The 25189-nt window shown below is 49.2% G+C and overlaps 9 protein-coding genes across 9 annotated transcripts; 4 read left to right on the top strand and 5 right to left on the bottom strand.

Moving 5' to 3' along the window:
* Positions 1-1408: 1408 nt before the first annotated feature.
* J7337_008699 (uncharacterized protein) lies at positions 1409-2283 on the top strand (the record flags this gene model as incomplete). Its single annotated transcript, XM_044826309.1, has 2 exons — positions 1409-1670; positions 1727-2283. The coding sequence occupies 2 exons, from the start codon at positions 1409-1411 to the stop codon at positions 2281-2283; spliced, it is 819 nt and encodes a 272-aa protein (XP_044679226.1).
* A 751-nt stretch (positions 2284-3034) lies between these two features.
* On the bottom strand, positions 3035-4016 carry J7337_008698 (uncharacterized protein; the record flags this gene model as incomplete). Its single annotated transcript, XM_044826308.1, has 2 exons — positions 3035-3847; positions 3915-4016. 2 exons carry the CDS (start codon positions 4014-4016, stop codon positions 3035-3037), a joined length of 915 nt encoding a protein of 304 aa, XP_044679225.1.
* A 3028-nt stretch (positions 4017-7044) lies between these two features.
* ARO4 (3-deoxy-7-phosphoheptulonate synthase) lies at positions 7045-8423 on the top strand (the record flags this gene model as incomplete). The annotated part of the gene is made up of 3 exons (XM_044826307.1): positions 7045-7093; positions 7329-8108; positions 8158-8423. 3 exons carry the CDS (start codon positions 7045-7047, stop codon positions 8421-8423), a joined length of 1095 nt encoding a protein of 364 aa, XP_044679224.1.
* Positions 8424-9500: 1077 nt separating this feature from the next.
* J7337_008696 (uncharacterized protein) lies at positions 9501-10692 on the top strand (the record flags this gene model as incomplete). Its single annotated transcript, XM_044826306.1, has 2 exons — positions 9501-10313; positions 10363-10692. The coding sequence occupies 2 exons, from the start codon at positions 9501-9503 to the stop codon at positions 10690-10692; spliced, it is 1143 nt and encodes a 380-aa protein (XP_044679223.1).
* Positions 10693-11029: 337 nt separating this feature from the next.
* J7337_008695 (uncharacterized protein) lies at positions 11030-13681 on the bottom strand (the record flags this gene model as incomplete). The annotated part of the gene is made up of 1 exon (XM_044826305.1): positions 11030-13681. The coding sequence occupies one exon, from the start codon at positions 13679-13681 to the stop codon at positions 11030-11032; it is 2652 nt and encodes an 883-aa protein (XP_044679222.1).
* A 1034-nt stretch (positions 13682-14715) lies between these two features.
* On the bottom strand, positions 14716-18379 carry J7337_008694 (uncharacterized protein; the record flags this gene model as incomplete). The annotated part of the gene is made up of 7 exons (XM_044826304.1): positions 14716-15294; positions 15424-15434; positions 15519-15581; positions 15714-16886; positions 16952-17537; positions 17672-17895; positions 17950-18379. The coding sequence occupies 7 exons, from the start codon at positions 18377-18379 to the stop codon at positions 14716-14718; spliced, it is 3066 nt and encodes a 1021-aa protein (XP_044679221.1).
* A 2252-nt stretch (positions 18380-20631) lies between these two features.
* Positions 20632-20997, bottom strand: J7337_008693 (uncharacterized protein; the record flags this gene model as incomplete). Its single annotated transcript, XM_044826303.1, has 1 exon — positions 20632-20997. One exon carries the CDS (start codon positions 20995-20997, stop codon positions 20632-20634), a length of 366 nt encoding a protein of 121 aa, XP_044679220.1.
* A 445-nt stretch (positions 20998-21442) lies between these two features.
* On the bottom strand, positions 21443-23141 carry J7337_008692 (uncharacterized protein; the record flags this gene model as incomplete). Its single annotated transcript, XM_044826302.1, has 3 exons — positions 21443-21701; positions 21751-22862; positions 22911-23141. 3 exons carry the CDS (start codon positions 23139-23141, stop codon positions 21443-21445), a joined length of 1602 nt encoding a protein of 533 aa, XP_044679219.1.
* Positions 23142-23828: 687 nt separating this feature from the next.
* On the top strand, positions 23829-24974 carry J7337_008691 (uncharacterized protein; the record flags this gene model as incomplete). Its single annotated transcript, XM_044826301.1, has 1 exon — positions 23829-24974. The coding sequence occupies one exon, from the start codon at positions 23829-23831 to the stop codon at positions 24972-24974; it is 1146 nt and encodes a 381-aa protein (XP_044679218.1).
* Positions 24975-25189: the final 215 nt, after the last annotated feature.

The raw sequence follows: 25189 nt of genomic DNA, 5'->3' as shown, positions 1-25189 counted from the left end.
AAGGCTTTCTGGCGTAAGAGGACATAATGTGTAGATACTGCAGAAGTCGATGGCATCATCAATCAAACTGCTCGAAGTATCATGATCAGCGAGGTCTTTGTCAAATCATGACCGGTCATGCATTTCTTTAACTCTGGCGCTAGTCGTTGTATCTAGATGTAACTTTCTCTCTCTGTGGCCAACGCACTCCACAACCACCGATTGCGGCAGGAACACATTCGCTCAGAAAATAATTTCATAAAATCAACTTAATTTTCGTTTGGCAGGTACACAGGCTGGCAGGTGCTGGGCAGTTGCACAATTTCAAGCATCCACAAAAGTGGCCCCTGCCCTGCTGCCTGCCTGCAATTTCTCAGGCACCAAATATCACGCCTCAGCATCAAGGCATCCATCCCTTCTCTATTTGCCTATAAAACGCTGGTCTCCCTCCCACCTCTTGTTCCGTTTTTCTTTTCTTCTTCATACTTACCTTGTTGAGAGGAGGCCAGCTCAAGAATTGGCTTCCTCAGCATGGAGGGCCTGCATTGCACATCGCGGAGTCACTCTTTGCTCTATTGTCCTTCGGGGCCATAGTCGGCGGAATTTTTGATTTAAAACCACTTTTCATTGTGTCGATGGCTTGATGCTGTCGCATGAAGAAGAGTCTTGCGTGTGGCTGTCGTGATTTGGTTAGAACGGAACTCTCTTTGCGGTCTTGATCTTGTTATGTTGTTTGTGATGACTGAGACAGGTGTATCGTATTATCGCTCGATTCTTGGTGAATGTCATAGCCTACGATGCAATCCTGCCGTCGAAGCGTCAACACATTTCTCATTCGGATTCCCACTTCCATTTGCTGTAGCCTGTGAACTGATACGCTGACAATCTGATACTCGTCGACTCATGTCGCTTGGTTACTGCGCGGGCATTCCGTGGACGTGATTACTTGGTAAAAGGGATATCGCACATTTCCTGTTCTCTCGAGGTTTGCTTAACATATGGCGTACGTACTGCTGTGGTGACTGTAAATGCCAGATCGATTGACGAGCATCTTGATGGCTTCAAATTCATCCAAATATGTCCGTTCTACAGTAGCAAAAAACTTCGCTGTCGGCACAAGATGCCAAAATGAAATCGTCAAAGGGTCTCCACGGCTTGTGCGAAATATACCCAAGTCTTTTTGGCGCTTGGGATCCGAGTTCTCAGGTAGTCGACATCATCCTCCATTATCTCCATCTTCACAGCCCACCAACCTCTCACCCGAAGCTACTCCGCACCAATCACATTCTCACAATTCCTTCTCGCAGCAGTTCGAAAAATCTCATGACACCACTTTCCATCCATCCCGTCCCGTCAACGGCCAATCCATTCGATCACCTCGCCCTGGTAATTATTCTCCGTGGAATAAATCCTTCCTCACAAAGAGACAATGGCTTCCAGGATGGGCCCCCGGAGCGTAAAGGACGCAACACGATTTACGTCCACAATCCCCCACGCAACATCGAAGGCCGCTCAGAGAACACCACGCATCCCAGGCGAAACACCTGAGCAGCGAGTGAGGAGACTGCGACAGGCTCATCTTGCTGCCCAGCATGCCAGCATTAGCAAGACTGATAAGTTCATCGATGCTTCGAGGAGAATCTTCGATGTAGCGCATCGTTGGACGGTGGGAAGCATTGTGGTGTTTACAGGTACGAGGGACTGAACGAGACATTCGACTGAATTCGCCAGCTGACAAGCATTCTAGTTGTTGCAGCTGTTGTCTCCGGATACTCTGTCTGGGATATGGTTCGTTACAACCGAGCCCGCCGAGCCGAATGGGTCGAGGCCCAAAAGCTACTTGAAGCCGATGAGCTTGCTATGGCACGTCTCGCCTACATCAAGGGCGAGGCTACAGAGGACCAGATCCTTCTCGTTGAGGAAGCCAACCAAGCTGCCGAGGCAAGAGGCGAGAAGCTACCACCTTTGCTCGAAGCACCTTCGCACCGCACACATTTCGAAGAACACATCAAGCCCACATTTAAAGAAAACGCAGAGGGGACTGTTACAAAGCCATCAAGTGGGAAGGGTATACTAGGGGTTTTCTCTGGTGTGCTAGGGGGCGGAGAGAAGAAGGAGGAGTCAACACAAGGCCCCCAGGATTATCAGACACAGTCAGTCGAGTCTGAAACTGTCAAGGTGAGGCTGGAGGAGGCGATGGCAGCAGAGCGGGAGCGTCAACAAAATGGAGGCCCCTTAGACAGGCTGGGTGTTGAGCCTGCAGGTGGCTCAGCATCCAACAAGTCTTGGTGGAAGTTCTGGTGATGTGTATAAAAATCTAATTGGAAAGAGGAACGGATGGCAACATGAAGGAAAAACAAAGCGGAGTGTACGTGGCGGGACCAAAAGGAGTGTATCATATGTGTAGATTGGCAGTGCATTAGACGGCGTCGGGGGACCATCTTGTATGTACCATCATGGAACAAGTCTACTTACCATATCTATTCAATACCAAGCGATCAAACAAGCGTCACTGGCTGGGTTCTTCAAGATGGGTGAGAAGGTGATGTCCCCATTACTCAAATTGACATTATCGCTATTCTGGTATTGTCATGCATACCTGACGATCTCAAGATCGTATCGCTAACTTCCGATTCCCTATTTCCAGGGTGCTCAATGTATACCCGTTATGACCAAATGCTATCCATACCCGCCCGCTTGCCATTGCCTATAACGCCAAGGAAACAAAACAAAAAATTGAAAAGGAAGGAAAAAAAATAAAAGATCGTCTTGAACCGGCAGATTCCAGTTCATCTCCTCAAAGTCCGGCCATGCCTGAACTATGGCCGTTTGTGATAGTCTGAGCGAGCTATCAAGGCGTTTGCATCTCCTCTCGATGTTGCACAAAGCCTGAGACTGCTATTCTCCCTTTCGCCGATGTAACCAATTCCCCCGAAACGAAATCACCAAGAGCAAGTTTTCGCCTCTGTCGTTTCTTTCTCCAATCAAGCGGCCTCACACCGCTCTCCTATAGTGAAGGTTGTTCGACAGGATCTAGTATAATCTTCTCCTTTCCCTAAGAAACAATGATGTGGTTGAAGTGTCCTGGAACCTTTAAGCGGCACTTTTCGCAGTCTGCTCGGTATCCTATGCTGAAGCTCTTCTTCATGCCGGGCTGCCATGTCCAGTTGTTGACGGTGTGTCGGCTGCGAATATGACCTCTCCTGGGGGAAGGAGTTGTGGGATCACCATCACCGTCAACTGAATTGCCCGAGCAGTGGGATTCCACATCCATCATAGGATGTTCCACATCATGGGGAGGTGATGGCTCAACGGTCACATTGGGGTGTTCCATACCGGGGGTGACAAAACCTTGGGTACTGGCATCAAACTGCATGCCGGTGGGGGTGATGGGTTGGCAGGCCATAGAATCATCACCTTCAGAAATGGGTGAGGGAAGGCGTCGTTCGTTCTGAATGGCTTGCCATCCTCCGGCCATTGTGCGAGGGACACTCTGATCATCGCCAAAGCCGGTGTTTTGGTGACCTAGGTTTGCAACACCGTTAGGAGTTGTCACAGCCTGTTGACCTCGAACCTGTGCAGCGAAGTTTGGCTGAATAGGCGTAGGCAGACGCCCGTTTGCGTTGTCAGAGTCTTGGTGCATCACTCCAAGTCGGCCTGGCTCATGATGTTGAGGTTGATATGTCTGCATCATATCCATGTCGGTGTCCCCATTGGACTGTGATGTCATGTTCGTTGATGATGACCATTGTCGAATTTCAGGCTGAAGGTGATCGTGGGGGGCGAAGCTCGGGGCCGGCATAGGCGCATCAGACTGCCATTGTGTCGTTCTGGGATATGCACGGAGTGGAAGGCACTGGATACGTTTCTGCCACATTGTTAGTATTCGACATCATGTGAAAGCGTCCTCGTGGCTGGGATTGCAGGAAACTTACGTTGCGGTGCTCACTGAAGCTCATGCCGTTGGCATGAGCGAGTTCTTCCTCTTCACGGGCTCGTTTCCGCTGATCAAAGCCAGCATTCTGAACAGCAAACATTTTTATCACTGGCTGTATATTGATTTGGGGAAAAAGCAGTTGCGGTCAGAAAATACTGAACAAATCCGACAATCTGGAACAGATGATGTCGACTTTGCTGTCGGACCCTGGGTATTAACACAGGTGGATACGGCTCTCTAATGTCGACGGACAAAGGTCCCTTGGAGGGTCGTAGTTACAGTAGCAGTAGCACCGCGGGGGTATCCGATGCAAGGCGAGTGAGTGAGTGGTGTAGTATAGTAACGTGATAATACGAGATAAAGCAAAAGTGTCGAGTCGGCGGTGATGCTGCCGACAAATATGAATGCGATGTGGTGCGGTGCGATAACGTCAATGACAAAGCCAAGGTAGAGAGCAAGAGGTTGGGTCGTAGAGAGTTGAAGAGAGTTTGGTCGGCGTGGGCAAGTTGTTAGTGAGCATCCGATTCACGAGGGAAGTGGCGGCCTGTTGTCGGCGAAGGAAGCCACGGACTAGTGTGGATCGGCTGGGTTCTGTAGGCAGCCTGTGGTAGCCTATAATGGCCTGTGAGGGTGGGGAGCGAAGCTTGGAAGTTGGAACGCACAGCAGTAAAGCTGGTGGGCGGAGGCTGGGAATTGGTTTTGGGGGCTGACTGGGGCTGACTGTTGCTTGAAAAAGGAGGACCAACAGCAAATCAAAAGAGGGTATAAGGAGGTGAATATCAGAAAATAAGTGAGACAATTGGAAGGAGCGGGGAAATAAGTTGATCTATAATGTCTTGGATATACGGAGTAGCTTGGGGGGACTATACTCGGACGTTGGTGAAGGGCGAAGCCGTTGGTGACAAGTACATGGGATGAAAGTACGAAAGTAAACAAAGGGCAAAAAGAGGTGGTTGAAGATGATTTGCACAGCAATTGACGAATTAGGTTAATTAAATAAAATCAATACACGTCAGTGAGTGATACGACAGCTTGACTGGAAGCTCAACAAAAAGAATATAGTGAATGGAATCGAATTGTAATGATTGTCAAAAGGAAAAAGGGGTTGGTTGGTTGGTTGGTTCTGTGAATGAAAAGTGTACTGTGAGAAATGGATGGGATGGGAAGCCAAAGTTTGTACCAACGCCACGGCGCACCTTGCGACAGACCAGACGATCCGATTCCAATGCCTCATGCTACTACTGGCCAAAGTCGTGCTAGTCGTGGGGTCGCCGAGAATCCGAGCGATCCCTTGAACAAACCGATGACTTAATCGGCACGATCCCTGATGAATGATTGAGGCTTGTCATGCTCATGTTCATGCTCGTAGCCTCATGCTATGCTCGCTCAGGTTCACGACGTGAGTTACACGAGAAGAGTAAAGAGGCGGGCTGAGTGGACAGCCTGGACTAGCATCAAGGGTCTCACGGACCAACAGATCCGCTCCCGGAGGCGATGCGAGGCTCTCAGACGCAACGCGGTTCACCATGTTTGACGAGAGTTGTGAGAGTTGACATGTTGGCAACGGAACTCTGTATGTCTTGGTTTCAGCTATGTTTCGCTTACTCGGCTTGAGTCTCAGTGACTGCGTGTTCCTTCTGAGATGTCAGAAACGGGTCTCGATTTGGCTCGGGGATGTCTGAGACAACTTCTCCAGTTGGTCGATCCATTGCTCGGCCACTGGGTCATCCGAGTCGATGTAGGGTAGTATGTATCTTGTGAACTGTACTCAAACTCGATCGTCGAGAACTATCTGGGATGTGACACGAAATATTTCTTCTTGACAAGTATCACATCCTCCACTGCATGAATTACGATAAATCGTTGAATAATCGTTGGACGGCTTGTTGCCCCCCTTTTCTCGACGACACGCATTCCTTGTGTTACTGTGATGAACATACAAACTTCTAAACGTGGGGAGATTTGCAAACAGCCACGATACCAACGAGCCGTGTCACAATATGTTCACATACCGACGTCACCGAAAACCCATTCCTAGTCCCATTTTTTCCGAGATGCAATTATATTTCACACGAGGTTCATATAATTCAAAAGGGTTACAGTTAGTTATCGTATGTTGATTCACGTTGTTTTCCGAGACGCGTTTATTGGTAGGGAGAAGTAGCCGATGTTATTGGACGCTTAGTAGTTTCTTGGGACGAGACCCTTGAACCCCGGATCGAAATTATCACACTCCGTAGGCCCGAACATTATTGTCATCAATGAACACGAGGGGGAATAGGAGTATAGGGAAAGGAATCGTGGATACTCAATGGCTGAATGAAGACATGTTCGTCTCAGAGAGAACTTGCGATGCTGATGCTCGAATATTGTGTTTCCATTGTTTGGTCTGCTCTGTCTTACCGCACCAACTCGTCGAGAGCTAATGCAATGCGACAGTGAACCGTGGTGCATGATGGCCTCTCACAAAACTGCGGAGGTTGCACCCACGAGCTGAAAGGGAAGCGAACGCGGCGGTAAAAGGGCATCGCCCGTTTCTTGCATACAGAACAAGAAGCCTCCGGCATAGGCGGTCTGCTATTTGAGCTTTGTTTCGAGGGCCGAGATGAATGCAGATGTCTGATGTCCAGTATTTACTGGCCAGGTCTCACCGAGATGTTGAGCTCTGCTCTACCACGGACCCAGACCGGAGCCAATTGAGCTTAGACCATTGATAATTTCAGAGATTCTAGAACCCTGACGTAGTTGGCCAATGTATTTCGCATGTAACTCCCTGCAAAAAACACAACCCCTCGGTGGGGTCCCCTCCGAGGGACCTCCGGTGTGGTAGTGAGTTAGTGAGTGAGTGGTGCGAGAAGAGTCACCCTGAGCCAAGCTAAAATTTGTGTCTACAACTGAACCTCTCTCTCTCTCGCTCGATCCATATACCTTTTCTCTACCTTTCAACGCACATCACCGTCTTCAGCCTCGTGGCGCTCGTATTGAAGTTTCTTTTGACTCACCTCGGTCGCCTACTCCGTTGAGCTTCACTGAAATACTATATCTCTTCCCTCCAAAGGTAGACCAAACTGTGCCCCTCCATATCAAAATTTCAACCTTGGACAAGTTCAACAGCTCACATATTCACAATGCCTTCAGCCGTAGAAATGGTCAGTATCGCTGCCGATGACACCAGAGGTTAGTTTTCCCCACCAGTATTGTTGTTATTTTGGATTTGCGCTGCAATTGGGCCCTGAGAAGTCATGATGCGTTCTGTGGCAGCTCTCCTTGCGGCGCAATGCTTCACCACCGCGGAGGCGACACAGGGAGCTTCTTTTCTGCAATTGGATCTGGGCTCACAGTATTCTCAATTGCAACAATTCCCCCACGCTGTATTCGTAACACACCAAGAACCGCAGCTAACCCGAACCAGTCCTCGGACAGGATCCTCTGATCCCTCCCGCTCTTCTCACCTCCGAGATCCCTCTCCCCGAGAAGGCCACAAACACCGTTGTCAAGGGCCGTCAAGATGCTGCCGACATTGTTCTTGGTGAGAGCGACAGGCTTCTCGTCGTTGTCGGCCCCTGCTCCATTCACGACCCTGTCGCCGCTCAGGAATACGCTTCCAGACTCAAGGAGCTCTCTGACAAGCTCTCCGACGATCTCTGCATCGTGATGCGCGCCTACCTCGAGAAGCCCCGAACAACCGTTGGCTGGAAGGGTCTCATCAACGATCCCGATATCGATAACTCTTTCAAGATCAACAAGGGCCTCCGTGTTTCCCGCCAGCTGTTCGTTGACTTGACCAGCAAGGGTCTACCTATTGCCACCGAGATGCTCGATACCATTTCTCCTCAGTTCCTTGCCGACTGTATCTCTGTCGGTGCTATTGGTGCCCGTACTACCGAGTCCCAGCTGCACCGTGAGCTCGCTTCCGGTCTGTCTTTCCCTGTTGGTTTCAAGAACGGCACAGACGGTAGCCTTGGTGTTGCCATTGACGCTATTGGCGCTGCTGCTGCTCAGCACCACTTCATGGGTGTCACAAAGCAAGGCCTTGCTGCTATTACCCGCACCAAGGGTAACGAACACTGCTTTGTTATTCTCCGTGGTGGAACCAAGGGCACAAACTTCGACAAGGAGAGTGTCCAGGCTGCCAAGAAGGTCCTTCAGGACAAGAAGCAGAAGGAGGCTATCATGATTGATTGCTCCCACGGTACGTTCCGAACTATGACAATCGAGCTTGAAATACTAACATGTGCCAGGTAATTCTTCCAAGAACCACAAGAACCAGCCCAAGGTTGCCAAGGTCGTTGGTGAACAACTTCGTGAAGGTGAGAAGGCCATCATTGGTGTTATGATCGAGTCCAACATTGGCGAGGGTAACCAAAAGGTTCCCGCCGAAGGCCCTGCTGCTCTCCAGCGTGGTGTCAGCATCACTGATGCTTGCATCAACTGGGAGGACACAGCCGTTGTGCTCGAGGACTTGGCTGATGCTGTCCGCACTCGCCGCAAGGTCAACCGCTCTTAGAAGGTTGCACTTGTGGAGTAGAAGGAGTGGAATACGAGGATTTAGTTCAAAAATGCTGTGTTGTTTTGGGAGTTAATGAATAGACCTAGGTAGAATGGTCAGGTGATGGAAAAGTCGGCGCATATAGGTTGCATGGAAATTGGCACAATGCCTGTTCTTTTTATCATATACACTCATGAATATTCCGAACATTGCCAAAGGGGTCAACTGACCTCCTGTAAACTTCAGAGAACCCAAGGACGCCAGACTCCTCTACATGTGACAGAACCACAGATACCACATATATTCAAACACAGAGGCGTAAGATGCTACATCCTTTGTCGTCTCATCGGAAGTTCCCTTGCATAGGAGCATAATTGCTGCCCTGTCTCCCAAACGTAGGCCCCTGGCGTAACGCCACAACCTTCTTGAACGCAGCCCAGCCCAACAATCCAACAGTGCCAATAATGAAAGCCCATACGATGATCTTGTCCTTGTTGCTATCACGTTGAAAGCACATGGTCGTGACGTCCTCTTCTGTCGCGTCCTTGCAGAAGTCAATGCCCTGCTTGAGACAAAAGGCCTTGGTACATTCGGAACATGATTTCGATTTCGAACGTGGCTCGAGATGAGGGGTCGAGAAATCGAGAACGGCGCGACGGAGCTGCGATGAGGATGTTTCGCCTTTGGGACCCAGGGGGATAATGGTGCTGTTCTTAAAGCATGTGCATTTACAGAATGTTGGCGCGGCTGGAATGTGTCAGCGTTGTTAAGTGTAGATGCCCGTTGTACTAACAAGCTGCGGCAAGGGAGACTAAAGCTCCTAGCAGGAGGATAAACATAGATATTCGTGCCATCACGGCTAATTTGGGCTGTAGATAATGTCTTATCGATCATGGAGGTCGCACGTCAATCATTTGAGGCTATCGATAGTTGACAACAAGTGGGCCAGATCAGGGTATCCACTTCAGCCTTGTAAACTCCCATTGGCCAATAGAACCACACTGGAAAAAGTTCCATATTGAAGCCGATCTCTAACCGTCTCATCATCACGACTTCTTTCGGCTTTCTCTCAGTCCGCCGATTCGTCACGTCAAAATGCCTCGAATACCGCGGGTAGGGGCTCTAGTCTCTCTTCAATCGACAGTCGTCCCCGTCAACCGAGTCCCCTTCGTTGCCCGCGTCACCTTCTCAACAACCCCCGTCCACGCAGCTGGTCGCAAGGCCGAATGGCTCCGAGATAAGCTGTGGAAGGGTGAAGCTCCCGGAGGTGATGATCCTTACCAAGAGAGAGTGGAACCAGAACAGACTTCAAACTTGCCAGAGGAGGCTTTGAATCTATCAAGTGTCGACCGCAGACCATACCCTGTGCGCACCACTCGTCTCGTGCTACCTCCAGGCCATTCCGAAGCCATGACCGAGAAGGAAGTCGAGTCTGTCGACACCGAATATACACCTGCGACTTCAATTGATGAACTTGAGGAAATTTCACCCGTCAAGACATGGTGGGATCAACCAGGCCACTGGGGCGAGGAGAGCGAATTCCAAGGGTTTGGCAGCGCAAACCGAGTAGAGGATCAAGCAGTTATGGAGATTTACGTACGACAAGCTCTGGTTGAGTCACTTTCATACCAGCAGCGAGGACTTCTTAAGGAATATGCGGTAAAGAAGTGGCCTTATGGTGATAGGGCCCACCTGGACCGAACATTGTCTGTGGGAATTCGATTCAAGGATGGGAAGCCTCTTCTCAGCACTCATTGGAGTGCTGTCACCGAGAGGCTGAAGCATGCTGGGCCCGGAGAGGTTGAGAAAAAGGTTGAGATTTCTCCCGAGGAAGCTCAGCAGATGGTTAATGTTATCGACCCCTCATGGAAGACCGCCACTCTTGACGATGACTACCTCAAGTTTGCTGTATGTATCCCCCCTCTTCCCAGAAGTGATTTGTACTGACAATATGCAGATCCGCAAGCGTATCTACCAACTCACAGGCCACTTCATTCCCGACGTCAAGGTCGCCGCCGCCCGCACACCACAAGAGCTCATCACTGTAGCCTTGACATTCGCCAAACGGGGCAAGAAGCTCGCCGAGGTTCTTGAGGATCAAAAGGCCCTGTTCGCACTTCCTAACGTCAAGGTGCACAACAGGAGAGTCACACCTATTGACCGTGAGGTTGCTGTTGGTCGCTGGAAGGTTATTGAGGAGGAGTTACAAAAGCGAGATCTGCCCGTTACTGGCACAGGGAAATATGGCAAGAACATGGAGAGGGATTGGCTGACTGGCAAGGCCTAAAAGTTCATGTGAGTTGTATGAACAGAGGTGATGTATGACTGTATATCTGTACATGTATAATAGGCGAACAAAGAATTCTTGCATCACTGTTGCTATTCTCTTGATATGATGCAGTCTATAACTACCCCCAGCCAACATCCTCGACTTCTATCGTTGCATAAAACGACTTTGAATCACTTTATGCAGCATCTCTTGAGCATTCCTACATGAGGAAGATCATATATTGGTGTAGCACCAACATATAGCATAAGAGTCGTAAAGATGGTTACTTATTCAAAATGCTTATTCATGCAGATGCAACCATGTTTGAGCGTCCTGTCTCCTTAATGCAACTAATTTACAAATATTTGTTCTTGCGTAACCACTCCTTGACATCGTCCTTATCCCTGGCGAGCCAATTTTGCTTGGCAGTCATAGAATCGAGACTCTGAGCCAGCTCAAGGTCAAATCCCTTTGTGCCCTTCTTCTCAAAGAAGCTCTTGACATCGGAAATCTGGTCCTCGTGTGTGAGAGAGCTTGTAGAAATGGCGACCATATCGCCAAGGAGTGACATGCCAGGTGGGAGTCGCTTGGTAAGAACGTCCCAGTTGTCCTTGACCCATCCCCAAAGGGCCAGAATACCCTCCTTGTGAGCGCGGAGACCGCTGAGGGGCATGTAGATATCCTGGGTCTTGACGTTATCGCTGAGAGTGTACTCCAGAGTTCGCTTGATAAGCGCGGGATCCTTTGCGAAACCAAGTGATCGGAGAGCAGTGTTTCGCTCACTGCTTTGCTTGGCAGTCTCGTATTCTTTCAAAATATCATTATACTCCTTCTCGCCTCCATAGGTAACCACAACAGCGAACACACTAGGTCGCAAGTTGGGTTGTACAGCATCTCGATCGCCATTGACGAACTTTTCGAACAACTCGAAAGCGGCCTTCTTTGTAGGCTCGTCCTCAACAATGGCGGCCTTACCGAACATGAGAGCCTTCATTCTTTGGGCAGTGAAGTCATCCTTGTCAGAAATATCCCAACCGATCTCGTTAGCCTTCTTGCTGACCAGATCCCTCTGGAAAGTCTTGAGAGCCTCGTTGACATCATCATCTTCAAAGATCCAAGCATCACGGAGAGATCCGACACGGAGAGTGATCTCATCCCAGACAATAAACTCGTTTTCAGAGTCAAATTCTTGGAGGAGTGACAACAAGCCGGATGTCTTTTGGTAACCAGCAGCGGCAAGGGCACCGGCATCAGCAATCATACCGGCCCTGTCTTCAACACCCAGGAGACCCGCCTTGGCGTTTTGACCAAGCTTTTGAAGCCGCTCGCTTGTATAAGATGTACGGTAGATACCAGAATGGCCAGAGTTGATCTTGTAGAAGTCAAAGTCAGGCACCTTGAAGTCTGCCTCACGTGTGTTGAGTGCCAGGTCTTCCTGGATACCGTCCTTAGTTCGAAGGTTGAGGAAGACAGGATAAAGGACTTGATCCTCCTCAGGCTTGACATCAGCCGTTCTAAGGAACCGGTTCTGCTTGACATGGATTGTGCCTTTGCCTTCGTCTTCTGTGACTGCTACGACTGGATAACCGACCTTCTTGGTCCATATATCAGCAACGCGCTCAACATCTTTACCACTGGCCTCGCTGAGAGCGGCCCAAAGGTCTGTGGTCTCAGTGTTGCTGTATGCGTGTCTGTCGAGATAGATTCGGATACCCTTCAGAAAGACGTCCTCGCCCAAGTATTTTGAGATCATGCGCAGAACACAAGAGCCCTTTTCATATGAGATAGCATCGAAGATTTGGTTGACCTCATCGGCACGCTTGACAGGCACTTCGATGGGGTGAGAGCTGCGCAGAGAGTCGAGGCCGAGGGCAGATCGGAGATCCTCGGTAACGTAACCTTCCCAAATCCTCCACTCGGGGTAGAAAGCATTAGAGGAATACCAAGACATCCATGTTGCGAAACCTTCCTTTAGCCACAGGCCATCCCAGAAGTCCATTGTGACCAAGTTGCCGAACCACTGATGAGCCAGCTCATGTTGAACGACCTCAGCCACCCGCTTTTTGGTGACGGCACTGCTGGTCTTTTCATCCAGTAGAAGATCAACGACTCGATATGTGATGAGACCCCAGTTCTCCATGGCTCCAGCAGCAAAGTCGGGCACAGCAACCATGTCCATCTTGGGAAGAGGATATTGACTGCCAAATTGCTGCTCGTAGAACTCGAGTGTTCGTGCGGCTAGCTCAGCGGAAAAGATGGCATGGTCAAGGTCTTGATCAGGAGTGCACCACACTCGGATAGGGACTCGAAAGTTGTTAGTCTCGTAGGACTTGAGGTCACCAATGACGAAAGCCAGAAGGTAGGTAGACATGATGGGTGTCTTGTTGTAAGTAATGGCCTTGCGCTTCTTGCCTGTAACCTTGGAGTCGACTTCTTTCTCAGAAGCGACATCCATGTTACCCAAGCATACCAGATCCTTGTCAGCAATGAGTGTCACAGTGAATGTCGCCTTCAGAGCTGGCTCGTCCAGGCAAGGGAACGCACGGCGAGCATCGGTGGCCTCGAACTGGGTGGTTGCAAGGTATTTGGTGTTGCCATCTTCGTCCTTGTATGATGACCTGTAGAAACCTGCCATGTCATCGTTGAGAGTACCGGTGAAACGTTGAGTCAACCTCGCCATTTGACCGGCGGGAATCGTCTTATCGAAGGTAACGGTGGTGGTTTGGGTGTCCTTGTTGTAATCGAGGGTAGGCGAGGAGCTAATAGTGGCACCATTGGCTTCAACGAGTGTCTCGTGGATATCAATTTCGACCGTGTTCAGGGCAATAGAGGTTGAATCTTCGACGACATCGAAGTCGATGGTGACGGTACCTTCATACTTGAAGGTCTCGAAGTTTGGCTCGAGGGTGAGATCGTAGTGCAGGGGCTTGACATTCTTGGGAAGAACCTCACGTCCACGACGAATGTCGAGACTCGCGCTAGCGACATCGTTTCCGTTGCGATACATGGCTCGTCGACAAGAGCAGTTACGCTGCTGCTGACGAGGGACGAGAGAAGAGGCTTTTGAGTTGTGGAGAGGTTGAGTGAGAACCGATCGAGGGGAAGAAGCTGTGGTAAAGGTAGAAGAGAAAAAGGAATGTAATCGAGAGCGGTGAGGTTGATATGGTGTTGTTATAGAAGGAGCTGACCCGTAACTTGAGGCTCTAGCTCTTGAGCTGATGCGGGGGAGGGGTCCTGAATGGAAGGTGCGACGGATCATCGGCAGGTCGGCATCGTAACCTCCGGGTTTCGTCAGCGCTGAACGACCTGGAGGAGCAGTGGGAGCAGGAGTAGAAGCACTGAAGGGCAGGCAAAGAGCCCGCCGCAGTGAAGATATCAATGGATGCTTCATTGAGTCATCGGTGATGCGAAAACAATCTCATTGCACCCTAAAAAAGGAAATAGGGTTGCAGTTGCCCTCGAAGAAACCCATTGAGTGTGATTCGGAAGATTTCGTGCAGACTGGACCACACTTTTGGATAAAAAGCTTGGGCCATGCATATTAATCGCTATCGAGCACTAAAGCAGATTATCAAGTCATCAAATTCTCGTCTCGACTTAGACCTCTTCATCACCATTTACCTAAAGCTTTATAACTTTAGGCCTAAATAACACAAAAGATTTAGATGAGTTTATATTATAACTACAACATAAATCACGATCTTGCGGCATCTTATAATTTACTCTGGATTATTTGCTGGCTGTGAAATATTTGTAGAATTGGAATATAGTTGATTGATACTTAATGGAAGGAGTCATCAGAGCTTTGACTTGCACGGCAAACATGAATCAGGCAACGACGAACAGAAGATGGGAAGGAGATATTACTGAAAAGGCTATGGAAGTAGAATCTCCTCCCCTGAACGGAAGGAAATAACTGCGTGCCTACCTACCTACCCAGGTAGGTAACCACGAAGCACCAACCTGCCAGCCTTGCCTTCGTTGAGAAGCTCAACAAACTTCACACCTTCATCCTGACACCATACCACAACGCAAAGATCTCTAGATATCATCATCCTCATCAGCAGCCTTCTCCGCCAGCATAAACCTACTCTTTCCCGTCTTCTCGTCAACCTCATGCTCGATGGCAAGCTTCTGGAGGTGGCCGAGAATGTTTTCCAGCTTGGTATCCTTCTTCTTGCGATCTTTCCTACCTAAGTTGTCTAACCAAGACAGCTTGTTGAGAACGAAGTAAACGATAGCGATAACGACGGTCACACCGAAAGAGTACAGCCAGACGATCACCACAGTTACGATATCGACCCAGCCATTGCTGCTCTGCTTGAAGTTCGACTCAGGATGAGAGATTTCACCCGTACCTGACATCCAGCCAAAGAGGCAGAACAGGGTAGCCAGGACATCGACGCCAAGAATGGCGAACACGAGTTGCCATGATGGCCAGGTCTTACCGCCTCGTGTGACGAAGATGAGCCAGTTCTCTGTGAGGGCGACTTCAAGGAAGAGGATCTCTTGAACGGAGCCAAAGTTCTGAACAATGCCTCCGTTTGGCAGAAAGAGGGTTCCACGGAGAACCCACGTTGCAAGAGCTAGAAGAATCCCGAGAATCACGCTCATAACCCACTGTTAAAATGTTAGCATTCTTCTTCAGCTGGTAAAGCACACCCTCAGCACAACGCATCACCAGCCGATGTCAATCGTCTTCGGAAACGCCAATCTGGGGTTACCAAAGCTCAAAAGTTATGAACTCACAATTTTCGGTACTGTTATCGCGTCAGCCTTTGTCATCGACCGGTGAAGGATGCCCCCAAGACAGTCAAGAATTATGAATCATGAAATTTACTTACATTGCCACTCTACAGGCCTCGGTTCCCAATGAGCATTATCATAAGCAACTGCAACTGTCGCTACTGTTATTATGTTAGCATTCGTCGTCAACTGGTTGTGCATACCCTCAACACGACGCATCACCAGCCAGGGCAATCGCCTTCTGGGATGCCGATCTGGTTCTACCTAAGGCTCAGAGGGTCATAGGAACTTACGATCCGCAAATAAGGCCAAGAAAACAATCAGGTCGACCCGAATGGTCTCATTGATGATGATCATGGACAGTGTGAGATATATTTCCAGGTGGAGACAGAGCGCGATACGATATTGAATGTACGCTTTCATTCTCTGAAATATCTGACGGGCGGTCTTGATTGCCAGGACAATCGTACTTAGGCCTGGGGCAAGAAAAACGATATCTGCTGCGGCCTGGGCAGCTTCCGAAGCACCCTCAACGGCAATACCACAATCCGCTTTCTTGAGGGAAGGGGCATCGTTGACACCGTCGCCGGTCATTGCTGTGAGATGGCCTCTTTGTTGCAGCATTTCCACAACCGTGTACTTGTGCTCGGGAAACACTTCTGCAAAGCCATCTGCACGCTCCACGAAGTCATGCTGTACACTTCCGGACAACCCGCCATGGATGAGTCGTTCTGAGTTATACACTTTTGTACCGAGGGACAACATTTTGCAGGTTTCTTTTGCAATGGCTATGGCATCTCCAGTCAACATCTTAACGGGGACTCCAAGGTGGCCTGCCTCGATGATTGTCTGGGCCGTATCTTCGCGAGGAGGATCGAACATGGATAGCAAACCCAAAATGACCCAGGGACCATCGTTCTTTTTATAAGCGACACCTAGCGAACGGAATCCTCTTCGAGCAAAATCTTGAGCCTTCTCTTTATAGATTCGGCTTTCGTCCTCCGAGCCTGAAGCAAGTTTCAATACTGCTTTTGGGGCTCCCTTGACGCACCAAAACTTGTCATTCCCAAGACGGCAAACCGCAGTGATTCGCTTAGAGACAGGATCGAAAGGTGTGAACGACTCAGTCACCCACCCCTGTTTGAGAATCTCTCTGGCTTCGGGGTAGCGCTTGAGAGTAAGGATAGTGACTTTGTCGATGGGATCCAGGGTTCTGAGATTATGACTCGAAGCAAGAGCTGCGACCGCCATCATCCAATTGACGTCCTGGCCTTCTGCTAGCCAAGGATCGCGAATCGATAGCTTATTGGCAGTCAGCGTGCCCGTCTTGTCAGAACACAGAATGTCGACGCCAGCAAGAGACTCAATAGCCGTAAGTTTTTGGACGATAGCCTTCTGCTTCGCGAGATAGGCTGCTCCGACGGCGAGGGTCGTGGTTGTCACCACTGGAAGACCAACTGGGACACCTGGTTCAGAACGATTAGCCGAACACATTCCACAACAATTGAATTAGGGGTTATTAGGGACCTACCAATAATGAGAAGAACAAGAGCATAGTGGAGGAGATTCTGCGATCCAGGTTCCGTCATCCCAATATGGTGGAAGAATCCTCCGATCCAGGCTATCAGAATCCAGAACATGACAAGAACGAGAAGCGAGGTTCCAATGTTGTTCATGATAGCCTTGAAGTGGCCCTGATCCTTAGCTCCCTGGACGAGGTCTGCAGTACGGCCGACGAAAGACTCTTTGGCAGTGGTTTGAACAAGGGCAAAGGCCTTGCCTCTTTTGCAGCCAGTGGTATAGTATACCATATCGCCAAGATACTTCTCGACAGCGAGTGACTCTCCGGTAATAGCAGATTGATCAATGGCTGCGAGAGGTCGGCTTCGGTAGTCGTGTGGCTCCTGCTCATGACTGTGTTGATGGGCATCATGTTCTGTCGATGTGTCATGATCTTGTTCTTTGTCTGCGCCATCAGCAAACTCATCTTCCTCATCGCTGCGGTCGAGTTTATCTTCAGCTCGGAGACGTTTGTAAAGTTCAAAATCTTCGGGGCGTGTATAGTCGCAGATAAGGCGAGCATCTGCAGCCACGGTACCGCCTTCTTGGACAATGAGCTAAAGGCATTAATCAGTCATGGTTGCATGAAGGAACGATTTAAGTCTGGTGGTTTAAGGAAGGAACCACTCAAGTCACACGGCTTCAAGAAGGAACAACTCAAGCTGGACAGTTGCAGGAAGGAACCACTTACGATGTCTCCGGGAACAAGTTCTCGCGCCAGAATTTCTTGTTCGCTGCTGTCACGTATGACCGTGCATCGCATTGCAATATCACCCTTGAGACTAGCGACGACATCTGCGGCTTGCTTCTCCTGGTAGAACCCGACGAAGGCGTTGAGCATAAGAATACCGACAATGACTCCGAAATCCACCCAATCCCCGAGACCGACTGCGAGAAGGGCCGCAACCTCCATAACTGCAATGCGACGATCAGCAAATGAACCCTGACACGGACGACAGGATGGCTTACCATAAAGAATGGGACCTGTGAAATAGCTCAAAAACTGAGCAAACATGTTCTCCTTTTCCGAAACCAACTCGTTCCATCCTGTTACTTGTCTTCGTCTTTCAACTTCATCCGATGCAAGACCAGCTGTGAGATCCGTCTCAAGCCAGGCATCAGGAGTACCCTTTTTAGTAGGAGGCTCCTCCTGGGCATCGACACCGCTGCCGAACTGCCACCAATGCTTCTTCTTGACCTTGTCATCACGATCATCGGCTGCGCGACGACGATCTTCGCGATAGTTGCTGATGTAGTGATCAAGGGCAGGATACTCACCGAGACTGTCGTCTACAATACTGGCGGCTCTCCCGCCTCTAGAAGCGCGGGAGGCTCGCCGGCCAGCATTGGATTCCAGGTCATCGTTGTTGTTCTTGCGACGACGGAATAGTTTAGACATTGATGATATCGTTCAAGCAGATTATGATGGTATAGAGGATAATTAGGGTCACGAGATCTACGTGCACACACTTGTCTTGTGAACAGGATGCAAACACACTCTCCATCACATCTTTCCAGGCCCAACGAGCCGTTATTTATTGCTTTGCGCATTCTCTATGAGCGCATAGCTTACTGCCTTTTACGGATAGCTCTCTTCTTTGCAGCGTTGCAACCCGCTCATTGTAACCTCGCGTTCGCGAATATGAATATTGACCGACTTCCTGTGACTCTCGAGCGTTATTTTCCAGAAGCTCCCGTGTGATCCGGAAGGCAGATCTACATCGCTAGAGCCTAGAAGCAATCGTCAGAGGGTTGCATGCCAGGATGATTCAGTCACCAATAACACAATTTCCGTGAAAATGTACAATAAACAATGAGGGATTAAGAATTGAGTTTCTGGATATTTCATTAAAGCCGGGCGATGGGTGCATGACTATGACGACCTTCAGGTGCCGCATAGCCGTTGTCAATTCGTGATCTCGGTTCTGACGGATGTGATATTCGACAACTTGGATACATTATATAGTGTAGTCTCAACCCCGCGAAACTGTGAAAGATACAATTGGCCGTTGTATATTTGGAGTCATGCGGAGAAATTTGTCGGCCAAAGTGCCTGCCGAGTCGGCAACCCCCAGTGACTGATTCCTTGTTTTCGGAAATCGAGACTAGAGCTGAAGAGTAAGCTCTTGGGGTCTTCTAACAACGGACTCAGCTAAAACTTGCCGATAGACCCTGAGTTTCGACATGGAAGCATTTCCATGGAGGTAAGCTTCACCGACCAATGTCACATCATGTTGCGCGGTTGGTCAGGTTGGTAAACATGGTGTCGTATTGGTTGGAAATAACCGATCCAGTAGCTTTTTTCCTATAGTAGTAATAAGTCTCCTGCCGGTTCAACAATATTGTAACTTACACCATTCGTCGGGCAACAGATGCTTCTGCAAGTTGCTTAGGGTCCGTCCCGTAGCATGAGACGCCCAACTACCGGCGAGGTTTCGTCCCATTGGAATTGCTCCAATTCCATATTCGGTAGAGAAGGCTTTTCTGTCATCATTAACAATTTGAGCAGTCGTAAAAACAATAAAAGTCTGGCAGGATGATGTGTTTGAGAGAATGGCAAATTGCACGTAAACGGTCGTAACTTCCAGCTTCTGGGTGAACTATTAAGGAAGGATCCAGCAGTCTGATGGGCATCGTACAGAAGACGTCTGGGAAGGAAAGAGCATACACGTAATCCCTATCTTCCTTCCTTCTCTGCCCACAGGCACCCAAAACGGCCTCGATGGTAGAAACACGTTCTGGGACTGGTGAACAAGCCCTCCAACGCATGACTTGTGTGTGACATCTCGAAACGGCATATACTGTGGCATCGTGGATGGACCTTTTCTAACCGTCACACCATACATATTCGCTGTAGCGAGTACTTGAACTTCAGCATCAGTCGATACAGAGCCTCGAAGAGCTATATCAGGGTCGACAGGGCGAAACGTTGAGGAACTTACAACACCGCCCACGTAAATATATCTGACGGCAAGTGTCACCAATGCTTCGGGTCCTGCTACCAGCATGGGGGACGGAGAGCAAATCGACATAAAAGGATCTTGCGATGGCATCTTAAGGTCATACTGATGAGCGGCCACAGTTCACAGCTCTAATCTCGCCTCGGAATCTCGCCATGGCTGTCGGCGGCATATGTCTAGGCTGGGACGAGGATGCTGATTATCCACTGTTATAAGAGAGTCTGATGGCCCAGCTTGAGCAACGGAAGCTGCAGCTGTATCTCGGTTAAAATAAGCATATTAGCTTCGTTGTTGTTCCGGCCCCGGAGGCATCCTAGAGACACAATTGTCTGGACTTGTTCAATGGTGAGCCTGTAGGTATGAAATCAGGCATGCGCTTGATAAAATAGTCGCTCGGTTCCCATAGGAGAGCCGTCCATGGTCGAACACAGTGGAAATTCGATTCCCGTTAGATACCAAATGTAGTGATGAAACAATAAACTAGTATTGAACAGCAACAATGCATTTGCCAACCCAAGACATAAGGACACCCTATTTTTGTGATGCCGGGTTCTCACATATTCACCAGATAATAGCTCGATAAACAAACGATGTAAGCCCAATTAACTGCACATCGATCATACTATCAGAAGGTTAGCGGTCAAGGGTTACCGAAGCCTGGGGGCCGAATCCATACTTTCACAATCACATTCTACATATCCAACAGAACCAGTCCAAGAGAGAGAGCTGCGGGAGCAGCCTGGATGTAGAGAATCTTCTTGTTGGCAGTGAGACCACCATATGCACCCGCAACCAAGACACAGCCGTTGAAGAAGATCTGAAGTTGCTTTGAGAACTCAGGGTTCGGGTGAAGAAGCGACCAAATCAGTCCAGCGGACAAGAAGCCGTTGTAGAGGCCCTGATTGGCAGCCATTGTCTTGGTCTGCTCAGCGAATTCGGGTGTGAGTCTGAAAGCCTTTCTTCCACGAGGCTTCGTCCAGAGAAACATCTCGAGAACCAAGATGTAGCTGTGTAAAGCGCCGACGAGGCCGCTGGCAGTGAGTCCGATTAAACCCATTCTGACGATTTTATGCGAGAACAAGAATGAGAAGTGCGTGAGATGAGATGAGAGGAAATGGACAGGAATTAAGTTTTGAGACAAAGTTGGCGATGTGCCTCAAACATGCTTAATTTGATGACTAATAAATACCAGGCAATGGCGAAAAATGTCATTGCGCTCGCATGTGCATCCGCGTTTGGGATTCTTGGCCGAAGACAGCGGGATAGTGACTGAAACCAGTAACGACTTGAACTCTAAATATAAAGTCGTTGCTGTGGAACGGCAGTTTCCCAGTCACAAATGGGTTTCACAACCTAGCACCACAGGAGGCCTTGATTTAATATGTGTATCGACACATCCAACGTAGCCATTATCAGGCGCTGAATAAGTTAACTAGTTAAAAATACAGCATATAATATGCTAAAGAATACTAACTCGACCAATCACCACAACTCATTTCCTCTCAGTAAGCAAAGCGGAAATCGAGTCGCTTGTTTCCATCAATCTCTCGCCGTTCCTTGTCCGTCTGGTATTCGAGCTTCTGCTCCGCTGTCATCTGATCCCACTGTTCAATCTTCTTCTTGTTGAGGTGGATGAGCCAGAATCGCTGGGCGAGGAATGCAACGACAGAGAGGCAAAGAATCGAAATGAGCACCTTGTTGCCGTTTTTGTAGTAAGGAGCATCCCACTTGCGGTAGATCTGAGAGCTTGTAACGCTTCCCCTGTTTTCTGTTAGTGTTTGCTTGTTGAACGGGCAAAGGTCAAACTCACATTTGAACGATGACGTTGTATGTAGCCGCAGCAATGGCTCGCTTCTTAACATCGAAAGAGTTCTCGGAAATCCAAGAAGAAACCAGAGGGTGAAAGTAGGGATAACCAGAGATCAGAGTAATAATAGAGAATCGTCCCCATTCTCGGCCCTCATCGGGAAGGGTGAGAAGTGCCGTAAGAAGAGGTAGTGACCAGATCTCTCCAAACAGACAATGGAACGTCCTCTCGTTAAAGTACTCAGAACTGTATGCCAGCGCAAGCATGGTGACGATCTGGAGTGCAGCAGAGGGTGCAGTGAGCAGGTTGCTAGCCAAGGTACTGAACTTTCCAACTCGCTTGAGTGTAAGAGTCAAATAAGCCTGCACAGGCGCGGCAGGAATGTAGGCAACGAGACCGATAAAGTAAAGACCCCAGAGCGAGGGGTCTGACCATGCGTTCTTGACATCCTGCCATGTGGCAGGCTCCTTCAATGCTGTGAGACCCTTGGCGGGATCATCTCGAAGAATACGGTTGATCATGATGACCTCCTCACGCTCAGTGTACCAAGACTTTCGCCAGATGAGAGATTTGGTGCCCGTGGGCGAGGTAGGAAGATAGGCCATAGAGACGAGACCAATGACCACGGTAAGAAGACCCTCGAGGAGTAGAAGCCAGAACCAGCCGGGGTGGCCGTTGACACCTCGCATCTCGATCAGTCCGGCAGCAAGGAGGGCAGAGATGACACGGGCGATATTGAGAGTAGACCAGAAAGCTGCAAGTCGGATAGACAGCTCCTTCGAGGTGTAAAAGTAAGTCGCCATAAGAATGACACCAGGAATGAAACCACCCTCAAAGGTACCGATCAGAGCACGGGTAACGTAGAAAGCAGCTCGTCCGGTCATGAAGGCTTGGAAGGTTGAGACAAGACCCCAGCAGACCATGAGCGTTGGAAGAACATGCTTGAAGCCATATCGCTTGGTGAGGAACTGAACGGGGAATTCAGCAAGTAAGAAGCAAAGGACTTGAATGGTGGTCCCGTTATTGTAATCATCGGTGGTCAATCCAAGATCAGTCAAGAGGTCATCAGCAAGCGCGTTAGAGATATTTCCACGATCCAGTTGCAGGCCAAAGAACTATATGGTGTAAGTCAATTTCATCATCAATTGAGAAGCAACACATACCATAAGACACAGCCAAGACAAAAGCTTGAGGTCAGTCTTTCGTACTGCCCGTCTCTCCTCCTCAGGAGTCCATGTAGCCGATGGATCCCACCGATGGCCGCCTTCGTAGTCGGCATGAGGCGGCAAAGCGTCTGACAATTGCTCTCGGCCAACTCCGACTTGCGTCTTGGTGATTTCCACCGACACGCGCTGAGCAACTGCTGAGCTCGTCTCGATATCCGGGTTACCCATGGTATATAATGAATCTCACTCAATGAGTTGGGTAACTATCAAGAGACTCAATTGAAGTGATCGTCGCTGAGATGACCCCAAAACTTGGGTTCTCGGTCAAATATATAAGAGACATCTACAGTTTAACCATGGATATAGTTTGTCGCCGGAGACTCTTTCGGTAGGTAGTATACATAATAGCCCCCTTGGTGGGTGGCTCGATCGCGCACGCCATAAGGACATGAAGCCAGATCTGGTAACACTCAATTCCCATAGTCAAGGGCCATGATCCGCCAAGGGTTCTCCAGGTGAGATGCAACAGGTGGATTAGCAACTCAGAGCATCATGTAGTGACCACCTGACAGGGCACTTGTAGAAATTACAGCTACGAGATTGGTCCAAACCCCTCGTTAGAGCTGGGGTAGATTCTCCGAGAAATTCTCCTCTCCCAAGCATGCCATCATTAGTCCCGATGTCGTCTTTGCGGGGGGAAATGATTCGGCATTGTACGTTTGGCCCGTAACGGTCTCAAGGTTCCATTCTTGGTTAGACTCGTTCCCGTCATGCCGGGCCCTTGTTATTTATCAATGGGTGGTTATCCTCCGAAAGAGACTCCGGCTTGGATACAGCTTCACATAATTGTCACTGTTTGCCCTCGTTTTCTTATCAATTGAAAAATATTGTTCAAAATCAAGCACATATTGCATCATGCCTTCTGCTGCACCCGAGACCGTTTCTAGCAATATTCTCGGCGGAGATGCCCAAAGCCGTCCACGTCTATCAGAACCCTTGACTTACACGGGTAGTCTTGATGACATTCCTCAACTTGACGTCACCCCTGTCATTGGCCGTGAGTACAATGGTCTTCAAATTAGAGACCTCTTGCAATGGGACGAGAGACACATCCGTGACCTTGCAGTCACTATTTCTCAGCGAGGTGTTGTCTTTCTGAAGAACCAGGATGTCACTCCTCAAGAGATGAAGGAGTTTATGCTGCGGCTCACAGAGGTTGCTGGGTGCCCTGCTAGCTCAGGTCTGCATGTGCATCCTTTGACTGAAGAGGGCAGTGAGTTGGGTGATCAGATCAGTGTTATCTCAAGTGAGAAGCAGAAGAAGGGAGGTGGTTTGACACATCAGCTCAGCGATGTAAGCCGATATGCATCTGCTGGATGGCACAGCGATATTACCTTTGAGAAAGTTCCCTCGGACTATGCTATGCTCAAGATTCACACTCTACCAAAGACAGGTGGTGATACGGTATGTCTTTGCGACTCAGAGGTCCAACCAACCCGTGTTGCATGGTTCTGTTCTTTCCGTCACCTACATCTTGCTAACTTGAAGCAGCTCTGGGCATCCGGATATGAGGTCTATGATAGACTCTCAGACCCCATGAAGAAGTTCCTCGAAGGATTGACCGCGACTCATGATGCCAGCTTCTTCCACGACGAGGCACGACGCCTAGGAAACCCGATCCGCAAGGGTATCCGTGGCTCTCCTCTAAACCAAGGCGAGAACCTCACATCAGTCCATCCTCTTGTTCGGACAAATCCAGTCACAGGCTGGAAGTCAGTGTTTGTCAACAAAGGCTTCACCAAACGCATCAACGGATTGTCAAAAGATGAGAGCGATACACTACTAGCGTACCTCTTCAACCTAGTGACACAGAACCACGATGCCCAGGTCCGGTACCGTTGGAGCAAGAATGATCTTGCGATTTGGGATAATAGATCAACCTTCCACTGCGCGACGTATGACTATGAGGAAGCGAGAGCTGGAGATCGAGTTTGTAGTCTTGGCGAAGCGCCTTATCTTGATCTGAATAGCAAGAGTCGCAGGGAAGCACTCGGTATCTGATAACATCGGAATATGTATAAAATTGAATGAAGAATGTGTAATGTCACCACATGGTGCTGTTGTCTCTGGCGATGGTGAGCGTATGAAAGCTTCTTTGTTAGTAGGCCTTGGGACCTGCCCAGTTTATACTGAATTACCTAAAGTCAGGTAAACTCGTCTAAATCTCTACATCATTTAGGCCTAAAATCGTAAAGTTTTAGGTAAATGCGGATGAA

This window comes from Fusarium musae, chromosome 6 (genome assembly GCF_019915245.1).
Source record: "Fusarium musae strain F31 chromosome 6, whole genome shotgun sequence".
NCBI classification, from domain to species: domain Eukaryota; kingdom Fungi; phylum Ascomycota; class Sordariomycetes; order Hypocreales; family Nectriaceae; genus Fusarium; species Fusarium musae.
This window is presented reverse-complemented; position numbering and strand designations above follow the sequence as displayed.